This window comes from Cyclopterus lumpus, chromosome 5, assembly GCF_009769545.1.
Source record: "Cyclopterus lumpus isolate fCycLum1 chromosome 5, fCycLum1.pri, whole genome shotgun sequence".
Classification (NCBI taxonomy): domain Eukaryota; kingdom Metazoa; phylum Chordata; class Actinopteri; order Perciformes; family Cyclopteridae; genus Cyclopterus; species Cyclopterus lumpus.
In genome coordinates, this window is record NC_046970.1 from 18,589,444 (window position 1) to 18,601,075 (window position 11,632).

At 40.9% G+C, this 11,632-nt stretch overlaps 1 protein-coding gene across 2 annotated transcripts in view; it reads right to left on the minus strand.

Moving 5' to 3' along the window:
• Window positions 1–951: 951 nt before the first annotated feature.
• Window positions 952–11,632, minus strand: part of kif5ab (kinesin family member 5A, b) — a 51,107-nt gene continuing 40,426 nt past the window's right edge. Inside the window, exons 19-28 of one of the 2 annotated variants that reach the window (XM_034533115.1) lie at window positions 10,801–10,910; window positions 9,776–9,877; window positions 8,881–8,941; window positions 8,698–8,769; window positions 8,418–8,522; window positions 6,226–6,442; window positions 4,472–4,733; window positions 4,008–4,072; window positions 1,979–2,006; window positions 952–1,325 (exon numbers count right to left, since the gene is read on the minus strand). In XM_034533115.1, coding sequence (XP_034389006.1) covers window positions 1,274–1,325; window positions 1,979–2,006; window positions 4,008–4,072; window positions 4,472–4,733; window positions 6,226–6,442; window positions 8,418–8,522; window positions 8,698–8,769; window positions 8,881–8,941; window positions 9,776–9,877; window positions 10,801–10,910 — 1,074 coding nt within the window. In that variant the 3' untranslated portion in view covers window positions 952–1,273. Of the gene's footprint in view, window positions 1,326–1,978; window positions 2,007–4,007; window positions 4,073–4,467; window positions 4,734–6,225; window positions 6,443–8,417; window positions 8,523–8,697; window positions 8,770–8,880; window positions 8,942–9,775; window positions 9,878–10,800; window positions 10,911–11,632 lie in introns of those variants that run through there. The other variant, XM_034533116.1, reaches the window with a different exon arrangement.

The window sequence follows — 11,632 nt, forward strand, 5'->3', positions numbered from 1 at the left end:
GATAAGTGGTGCTGAATAATATTCACTTGAATACATGAAAAAGGCAACTGAATGAAGCGTGCGACAGCAAAATTAGTGGGATGAAGTAAAAGCCCAGAGGCACTGATCATTTAATTCCTCTTTTCCCTATATGTATTTCCCAGAGGAATATTTGTTATACTATTGTATAATCGTTGACCCTCACTGGGATTTATGAGAGAGTGAGTTAAAAGAGTGTGTGGCGCTGATCCGAAGCAGATGCCGTTTGTTGGATATTTCTGTGCAAAGTGTTTCACAGTGTACTCTGTGAGTTCGGGTATTTTTAGTGTTGGGAAATAAGGAAACAAAGCTGTCCCTGGCAGCTGGCAGTGTTGTAATCTCTGCACAGCACCTGAGGGCTGAGACCCAAAAAGCTTTAAAGTCATCGTGATGTTTCATAAGAAAAGGTCTGCTCCCAAACCAATATATTCAAGAGTGTAATAGAGTTTTAATATACTTAAGATAAATTAACTGCTGGATATGTTTGGATAAGAAAATCCCTATTATTATCTATCTATCGTCTCTATTATTCCATGTAAATATTCTGTTTCAAATGGCATTTATTCAGGTAATGTTTGATAAGCAGCAGGGAAAAGTTGCAACATCATGATTATTTCCTTTCCAGTTCATGTTTAATTGTTTCAATAATCAAAACAAACGTCATACTTGCAATTGAGCATGCAAGAGCTCGGTAGGTCTCACAAATGTAACTGCAGTTTGCGAGCCACAATTGTCCTCACACTCACAGCAGTGCTTTCTCGAGAAAAACCTTCAGATGAATTTAAAGTATGTATGTATGCAATCACTGACATTTAATGTTGCCATTTGAGGCGAGCTTTTCGGACAAAATATGCGTACAAATTTAGTATAGAAGCACGTCTTTAAAAGCATACTGTATGATATTTGAATTGAAAAAGCATAAAAACCCTTGTTGTAAGGAGCACAAGTTTACTCTATATTACAAAAGCCTTCAGTTTTTTAAAAAAAATGTTGTTATTTATTTGAGTCCTTACTTTCAGTACAAATAGAACAATTAAAACTAACAATTGATGGAGGAAAACTGACGTCGTACCTTCAAGACCTCATCTATTCTTTATGTTAAGTGTATAATATGTATTGAACAGATCAGGTGGATTTTTCAGATGTTATGTCACGGCTATAATGGACTGCTCTTTGACACATGATTCGTTAACCTGTGTTCTGTGACACAAACATAGAAGAGTTGTTTTCCTGTGTTCTTACCTGCCCAGGACTATTAATTAGCTGGCTGAGGCCTCTGGCTGCAGGCTGTAGAGTTTGACCGGGTCCTGATTGTCACAGACGTCAGTTCTGGACACAGAATTTACATTCAGACACGTGCTATTCAACGCACCAGAATCAAAGGCGGCCGCAGAACCATCACCAGATACAGCCGCAGCAGCCGCAGCAGCAGCAGCAGCAGCAGCAACAGCAGCAGCAGCAGCAGCAGGAGCAGCAGGAGCAGGAGGAGCGATGACAACGGGGCAGCGATGGAGCAGAGAGACACAGCAGTGAGGGAAGCAAATCAGTAATGTTACAGTAATTAGTCTTAAAATACTGGGGGGAACGCTGCATGCAATGTGAGGGTGGCAATGACATACTTAAACCTGTTCTTTGCCCTTAATTGACTTTTATCAAACATGCTAGAGTATTACATTTATTCATCTGGCTCTATTTATTCATCCAGCTCTATTTCTGCCATTCATTCTGAAATTGACAGCGAATTATCTCCTATTTTAAGTACATTTTTCAGGACCTTCAGTTGAAGCCAAGCTGTTGTTAGCCCATCATCAAAGAGTCCCAAATGACATACAAAATTCGACACAGGTTACATTTTAGAGGTTCATTCTGCTCATGACTGACAACATGGAAGCATGCAGTAAGACAACAACAACCATCAGTGTGTGTTTTACATTCCTCAAAGAGGGGGCAGTAGTCTTACCTGTTGTCATTTATATCTGTGGTGTTTCCTGCGGACAGAAAGAGGTGCATAAGGAGGCAGGCAGGTGCTCGTGAGAGGGTCGGTGGTGTGTAACTTAGGGAAGAAGTGTGTTTATCACAGACACAGGTGGGTTTCACTGAAACAGCCCAACGCCATTGGAGATAGATGGCTTGGAAACTAGCAGCTGCAGATTGTGTTGGTTCCCAAACGAGAAGTCCTCAAACACAAATGACTGAATAAAGTGTTTGTCTGTCATTTTAAAAAGACAGAGTGCATTATACTGATCTTTTGACTCAATCAGCTCAGAGAAGATGCAACAGAAAGTGTACTCAGTGGTATAAGAACATATGCATTGAAAGGTAAACAATCATTTCATGCTGTTTGAACCAATGAACAATGCTGTTGTTATTCTGGAGAGGTTTTTATTTGCCTGACTGCCAGAGCTTGCTTGTCAGGAAAATGTAAACGAGTTTTAAAGAAGTCCTCCCACCAAGAGAGCTTTGTTGCATTAAAGAACAATGGATCCCTTTCATACATTCTGTGGATTATCTGAATACATTTTCAAGGTGTTTTGATGTGCAATATCAAAAGTCCTGCTCCTCGTGCAGCTACTGTAGAACTACAACTCTATGAGGACTGGCTTTCCTCGAAACTACCCTGATACAAAATATGCACTTGGGCTTTTTATATATGACGTATCAAACTGTTTCAACTGTTGATCAATCTCCAGAAATTCATTGTTATTCATGGGAGAAAGCTTACTTAATGTATGTGCTATAACTTTAATGAGCTGGCTATAATCAAGGAGCCTTGCATGACTAGATTGTAAGCCTGCTCAGTTTAATCTCTTCGGCTAATAGAAAGCTTATCCTAACAGGAACTGTCAAGGCGACACCTCAACAGACTCAAAATACAGAAAAAGACATTTGGGGTACATGCCTAGCAGAGCTATTTGGCTTGGAGTGTCACACTTTCTCATAAGCTCTTATTGAAATGCATAACACAGAGTAGAATCATATCCCAGAGGGAAAATTACCAGTGAGGGACCAGAAGGAAATTGCCTTCAAAATACATTAAAGCACATCCTTTCCAAAAAAAATGCCATATATCCAATATGGCTAAGAATACTAAATAAAACATTGAAAATGAAATATAAACATAATAAAATAAAGAATAATAATAAAGAAAGCTTCTGAACAGCTGTCAGTGTTGAGTATTTTTATGCCAAAAAGAGACAAATGTCTAGTGTTTTCTCAGCATGTCCTTGTTGGCAGCGATGAAAACCCTCTGAAGCAGCATCATGGGAAGCAATAACTAAAACCAGCCTGATTAAATTCTTGAAGGGTTCTCCGGATAACATCTCTAATAACTGTTATTTAATAAGAGGTCGGTACTATCGCAGCAGATCGATGTATTGGCTCTGACCCAGTTTGCAACTTGTATTGATATTACTTGAGAATCCAAAAGGCGTGGTGTTGTTACACAACTCCACAACTGCCATCACTGGGTCAGAGTCTGAGGTGGGCACTCAGCCTGTCTGGCTATCTGTCTGGCTGAGTAATGACACTGCAAGCCTAATCTATCTCCTCAAGAGTCTGCTTCTGATGAGAGCACACACACACACACACACACACACACACACACACACACACACACACACACACACACACACACACACACACACACACAAAAACATGGGGGTGCAGAAAAGCCTCAGGAGGCAGCAGCAGAATCCTCCTATCCTTAGTGAATTCCTGAAAATGATTGGACATTTTATCCAAAGACAGTTAACCTATCCCAAATCCATTTCCCCCACACGCCCATTACAAGTAGATGAAAGCCGAAAGAAAAAAGAGACACAGCGGGCTGAATTGTTATCATAGCAGCAAGGCAATTACTGTAAACAGCCACCACTTTATAAGAGTATAAAACAACATTCAAACATGAAGGCTGGTGTGATGGCATAATGGCAACCACTAAAAATATAACATCTCATTATTTTAACTGCCATCATCTGAACAGGGCTCACCATTCTCTGAATCGAGCATCTCCGCGGTGCTCTTGTCTGCTTGGCTCGGTGGTTCAGCTCGAAGCCTACAAACAGGAGCAAGAGGCATTCATGTTAATGTAACAGTGGGATTTATGCATCCAAATCTTGATCTCTAGATACAAATAAAATAAAATAGTCATACAAACTGTAAAATATAGTGTTCACTCAGCCACTAAATGATTAATCAACGACAAAACAGAGACAAAGACACACCGAACTGTAAAACGACAGAATGTCAAAGGCTTGAAAAACATTTGACAAAATAATCTTTACTCCATTTTATACTGGAGCCTTCACTGCATTTCACAGTCCACATCAGCGGATTGTTGTTATGACAACTCCGCTGATGTTAAAACTTCTGAAAAACTAGTAAGTGGACTTCAAGTTTAGTCTTCCAAACCGTTATGTACAAGGATTGTGTATTACTCCATGAGTTTACTCACATATTGTCCTGAGCGTCGTTGTCTTGTGAATCATTGTTTTGGGAGTCAAGGTGCTTGGTGGGGCTGTTCTGGTTGGAGCTGGCCTCGGGTAACCTGGGCTCACTCTCTGGTGCTGCAGGAGCAGCAGGAGCAGCTGCTTGTTGGTTGTTGATGTTGTGGAAATCAGCTTTGCAGAAGGCAACGGGGTGATCGCTGTGGCCTCGGACGAAGAAGGGGTTGTTGGGAGAGCACGGTGGGTAGTGGCCAGCACGCACAGGCTTGGCTGTTAGCGATAAAACAGAATTGATCTAATGACTGATCCATTCATCCAGAAAAGACAAAAACATCATATTTGTCGGTATACTGCCCACAAGGAATATTGCTACACAGTCCTCTGTAGCAAACAAATAATACATATAAATGTGACTGATGTCACGAGAATATATCAAAGTGAAACTTTAAAAACTTTTATTTTGCTGCTACAGCATATATATTTGCTCTGTATTTTTTGGGTTTAGTCTTCCATTGATTTGAGAGAATAGCATTCCGGTATCCAGCCAATCAAAGCTTGCATAAAGCAGTAACGTCCCCTTTCTATCAACACAAGTCTCCCTCTGATAAAACTGTCACACATGAACACACGTCTTGTCCTACACCACTAAAGACCCGCTGTCCATGACATGCAGGCTGCAGCACAAGTGTGTGTATTGTCTCTCGCTCACTGCGATTTAACAGCGGCACTCTGGCAGCCTGCCAGCTGCTGTCAATCAAACCCGACACACCTCACCAGCTGAATTCTTCCTTTGAATAATGAAGAAAACTCTGAACAATACATTAAAAAACTGAATAATTTCACAAAAAGAAATGGCAAAATGTAATATCACAGTTATGCACAGTTGCTTTAGTCCTCAAGTAAAAATCCTTATTCTAAAAACACTCGAATCAATAGCTAATTTTCTCACAGCAGCACGGTCGTCTCTCAATTATTTCGCACAGAATTCAAACGTATGAGTGCATTTGGATGGAGTAAGTCTTCGTGATTAAAATGGATTACATTGCTTTTCTAATAAATTGTATTTTTCTCTCAGAGGAGCTCACTGCGTAAATACTGCAACATATTCCAGCCAACCATAACAACTATAACTGCAAATATTTTAATATATAATCATTAGGTATATAATCATTAGCTATCAAACATATTAATGTGTTCCACAGTGGTCTCTGGTACTTTCAGTTCCTGAATATAGAACATGACTGGTGCTGAAAACTCATCCCACATCTCGCTCATGCATGAGGAGGTGAATATGTGGCGTTCTGGTTGAGGGGAAGGAAAGAGATGACAGATGATGCAAATCCAACTATGAATGTTGCCTGTGGAGAAAATCACGCAGCGGAGACATGAAAGATTTTTTATCAAGGTGTAGTACAAAGTTAAAGAATAAGATGAAGTGATGCAGTCAGAGTGTTGACATGTGCAACCTCAGCAGTACGTTGGTGGAGTGGTTTGACATTTGTTTGACTTCTGCAATAGTTTCTATAGTAATTTAAATTAATCCTACCAGTTTATAGAGACATTTGTCTCCATTTTACTTTTTCCATTTAACATTACTATTAGAATAACATTCATACTGTGATTCAATGGATCACTACCTACCAACAGATTATAGGATACTTTCATCAGATTGCATTTTACTGAAATAACAAATGCAGCAACATGTAATGTATGTCGATCGCTGCCGATGGCCGTTGATGAATCTGTGAATGAGGTGTGTTACCTATGTGTGCAGCATGATGTCTTCGGAAGGGATTGCGAGTCCTCATCACATCTTTGATACGCTCCACCTCCTGCTGGTACTGGTGGCGGTCCTTCATGGCTCCTTCCTTCGCCTCCTTCAGCGCACCCTCCAGTGCCTTAACTCTCTCTGCTGTAGACCGAAGCCGTTTCTCCAGTTTTGGAAGCTCACAGCGAAGATCTGCATTGTCACGTACCAGCTGACACACACACACAGACAGGGATTAACTGTATATGTCAGTGACCATGAAATATATCCCTTCAAATAAAAAAGATATATCAATGATATACAATATTGGTAATGTTTTCTCTAAAAAGAATGTTCTTTCTGTCAGGGATTATAATTCGTTTAATACAATTCATGAAGAACTTGTGTTGCTTTGAAGAGGAAGATATATATCTGATATTGATTGTTTGACCGCTTCCATCCTCCTGTTTTGCTGTGTGAGGGATTCAACCTGTCGTGCCGAGAACACTGCTTTAAAGGCACGATACAGCTGTGGCCAATGAGTATAGCAACACAACAATGGAAGTAGCAAAGTGATCAGAAGCCTTGAACCGGAAATGTTTTGACAGTTAAAGCCAAATAGGTGCAGCGGGGTGAGACAGAGGATTGTCAAGTGTGACCTTATGGGAAATTGTCTATGAAAAAGACTAGGCTGCCTTTTCGGTAAAGGTTGACGATCTCAAATTTATGGCTCACTGGAAAAACTGCCTTCTAGACGGGTCTGACTGCAGCCGAGCAGAGCTCAACCATAAGAGATTATTAGGGCTGCTAATATACTTCAGTCAATTAACAGAAAAACACCAATGTAGTAGTAAAAAAGACATTATTGGTATTGGTATATAAGACGTAATGCTTGATTGTTTCTTAAATTACAATTTCACCAACAAACCACAGACAAAGTTGGATTTTTTAAACTGACTACACTCCTGCAAAATAAAAAAGAGTAAAAGGTAGGCTATGCTTTAAATGCAATTGGTCTTGTGGCACATGATGTAAAGCACAACATGGTTGCTTCTAGATTCTAGGTTTATGGTTTTATTCATGAAGCAAAATCATTTTATTTGTTGATGTTACAATTGCTGCTCACAGCAGTGGGGACAAAAAACATTGACTGAGCACCTCAAACACAGAGTCTGCTGCTACGTGATCGGGCATCCTTCAGAGAAACTGAGGACAAGACCAAACAGGTGAAGTTATCTAACAGGCGAAAGATTTGTCAGTTCAATAGCACAGCAGGAGGTTTGGCGGTACTAGTTTATCGTTTGGTGGTGAGTCATTCTAAAAGGAAAAAAAACAAAAAAAAAATGGAGGCGAGATTTTTACCGGAGGAAAGTGATGAGCGAAATCATGTCAGTTGTTAGTATTTGCAGATAGATAGACAGGCAGAGAAACTCATCCATAGCTCCAGCACACTCCGCTGCCTGTCTTTGAGTGTCTCATCACTTCCCACTGGGAGTTTTCTCTGATTTATGACCATGACTTTCATCTTCTGTTCCCACAGTATCCGCAGGTGGTGGCTGGGATTCCCAGCAGCCACTTTAGGATTGGTTTTCTGCCTGACACTGCTGCACTGCAGCTCTCACCAATCTGCCAGCAGGAATAGATGTGCCAGTCTGCGGAACGTTTTGCACATTAACACTCAGTCCATTGCTGTAGTCCATTTAGTAATATTAAAGAAAGATGGGAAGTGTTTGTGTTTATGTCTCATCATTTTGAGCACAAGGTTGCCTTTGAGAGTTTGTGCGTAACACGTAGAGATAGAAGGAAGACTGAGCGTGTTTGTGTGCACCAATATGATTAATTAATTGGTGTTTATCAAATCTGAGTAACTACTTTATGCTGCGTGGCTTCCTTTTCCCGAAGGCAGTGTGGTTTAACACCCCCTGCTCGGTTTTCAAGGAGACTTTCATGTGAATAAGATGATTGATGGAGCTCGCACTATTTTTGCCCATAGGAGATGACGCACATCGTTAACTGCTCTGCATTTGAATTTGGCTGGTTCATATTGTCCTCCTCTCATATTTTATAAAAGAAGGCGTTTCTGGCTCACAGCTGTGTCACGGCACAGTCAAAATCAGACTTCCCGGCTGAGGAAAACTGTCGAACTGGTGGACGGGTAAAATTGTATTTCTTCACTTGTAGTTGTACATCAGCTGCTCATTGTTTACCTGTTTGTGAACTTTTGTAAGCTGGTCGAGGTTGTTTTCAAGAAAGGAAATCTTCTGTTTCTGGGTGATATAACCCCCACTGTCATCAAGCTCCATCTGTGCACTCTGTCGACAGAAACAGTACAGATCTTTTAGCTTTGAAAAAACACCTCCATAGGAAATACTATAGTTCCAAAATAAAATAATTACATTCAGTCCATGTGAAGCCACATGAACTGTAGCCTACATATTTAAGTGTGTTGTGCATTTAAATGCATTTAAGTTTAAGTGTCTGGCTTACTTTTCTCACTCGAGTCGTGAGGTCTTGAACGAAAAGCTTGCGAAGGTTGTGCAGGGTGTAGAGTTCACGAGCCTTTAGTATAAAGGGAGAAAGGAAATAGTGCAGTCAGAGCAGTTAGAGTATTTAGTGGCTCAGTGGCCACTGAGGGAGCCAAGTTAATTGTGACAGTAAATAATGACTTACAACAGTCTCTTCCAGCCCTTTGAGGTCCGTCTTTGACTGCACATGTCGCTCATTGAGAAATCTATGGTCAAACAGATCAAAAACACTTTCTATGATGCCAATGTCTATAAAGCATTCACAGGAAACATTGTAAAAATCATTTTTACTTTGAACTTATCTTGGACCCACATTATAATGCAATATAACAGTGATGATAATGCATCGTAATAAGATTATAATGTATTAAAACTATGGGAATTATAATACACTATGACCGCTGCAAAAAAAGAGACATTTGTCAGTGAGTGACAAGCAATTATGAAACATTACGATACTTAACTTTATAAGTCATTATAAAATGATTTAATACATGTTAGCTGTTTATAATGCATTTCAGAAATAGGCATAGAAAGGGTTTTAGAAAATTCGAAATTAACTTTTCTTTATCTCAAATGACTACCACTTTATTGCAAGAATAATTCATAAATAAAGAAAAAACTTAATCATAGACTGTCTGTCCCACTCGTGGGCGGTTTCCCATCTGCCATCTGATGCAATATGCTGCAAAGGTCAGTGCAGAAAGAGGCCTATTAGCCACCAGCTGCTACCTTATCCTTAAACTCCATAATGGAGATGCAAAGAGATTGACGCAAGACAGAAACTAAGACAGAAAGAGACAAAGAGAGGGTTAAAAGGGTAAGCCTCCATATCATTTTAACCACAAACCCATTGACTGTATAACGCCACAGGGAGAGACGCACACTGAAAATAGAATGACAGAGCTGCAGAGTGAGAGGAAAATAAACAGACTCAGGGAACACAAATGAAGATGTGAATCAAAAGAGGCAGCTCGTCCTGGGGCCTCCATATGGTGAAGTGTTTGAAAGCAGGCCAGGACAGTAAAGCAGAGACTCACGTCAGTTCCTCCAGCTGCCGGCTCTTGTGATGCTCTTGGCTCCTGAGATGTTCAAAGTCACAGTGCAGTTGCTCCAACTCCAGCTGTTGCTTCTGGTTACAACTGAAAAGGTAAATAATGGCTCACTCAGTTCAATGGATAGTTTAAAAATATAACTATACTAGAAGGACGTTTAAGACTTTACACACCTATACATGCCACTGCATGTCATATCAATTTGAACCATTTTTGATTTTACCCTTCTTTGCTGATTCTTGACTCTTAGAAGAACATTTATTGTACATCAGCTTTTCTGGCGCTGCTCCCGCTACAGATGATTTCTGCCCAACTCCACTGACCCAATGACATCCCTCCAGCCATCCATTTTCCAAGCTGCTTATCCAAATCAGGCCATGGTAGCAGGACAAGCAGAGTAGCCCCAAATGTCTTTTCATTCAGAAACAACATTTGGGGCTACTCCTTGGGTGTTACCAGACACTCCCTGATCAGCTGGGAAACATACTTTAGTCCTTTAAGAAGAGGGTCTGCCCGGCAGGATGCTCCTTTACGGTCACGCCTGGTACAGAACATCTTCACAAGGAGGCACTGGAAAGGGCATGTTTTCAAGGAGCCCAAACAGCCTAGTGGCTCCTGACATTGTGGTTCTGCAGCAGCTTGACTCTAAAGTCCTCACAAGCTGCAATTTCCTAATGTGACCACCCACACATATTGAATGCAGTCCCTCTTGCAGCCTGGGTAGGGCTTAGAGAAGTAGAGCCTACTGAGACCATGTATCCCAACTTTTGGCATTTTCACCCTGCTTATAATGGTAGAATTGAATTTCAGATTTGTGAGCTGTCTGTGGAATCATATACAAACTGAACCATATACAAACTGCATTATATAGAGCCAAACAGTCCGGTCTCAAAGATAGTAAGTAAGTAAAAATGCCCATATATGGCTAAAAGGTTTTTCTAAAGTTTATCCCTAATTGAGAACGCCTGCTTTAGTATATCAGAGAAGGTGAAGAATCACAAAGCACTGACTCAGTTAAGTCGTCGATGATCTCCTGCTTCTCATTGATCTCGTCTCGCAGGAGCCCAAGCTGTTTGCTGTGCGACTCACGGTGTGACTCCATCTGCTGCTCCAGAGCCCTCTGAGGTACAGGCAACAAGAGTGTGTGAGAGACATACATGTAGAGAGAGTAGAGGTGGGAACCAATGGAAATCTCAATGAATAAATGACAAGAGGGGATAGAATTACACACACAAAGGCCACATGGGCATTTCACACACACACATACACACACACACACACACGCTCGTTAGTGTCACACACTGCCACTGAGTTTGAAGCATAGACTGAAGATGGACGACGCTACCCCACTTCCTTCCACTGAACAGAGGTGAAGCCGAAATATTCCACTGGAGTCTGCGCAGCGATTGGAGGGTTGGAGCCGTGGTATCGAGGCCCCGCCCATACATCCACTCGAACCAACCGCAAGCCGAGCACGGCCACAGCTCGTTAGTGAGAGAATCACGGCTGACAATCATGAAGTGAACCCCTTTTTTATAGAATCAAATAACTAAATTGAAGCCAAACTTGTCTGAAAAATGAGAACTTGAACATACATCAGCATGATAAGTACTACCTAAAACGACAGAAACCATCTTTGGAAATAGCTATTGGATGTGTACTTTAATTTATTTAGTTTGTCCCTTCGTGCCGACCGCTAACATGGAGGGGCAGGATTTATGACCTTTACTGCAACCAGCCGAGACGGTCAAGATGTTTTGGCTTCACTTTTGGAGAGCAGTGTTGTCCATCTTTATATACAGTGTATGGTATGAAGTGAGACGAGGCTAATGAAACAGGTGT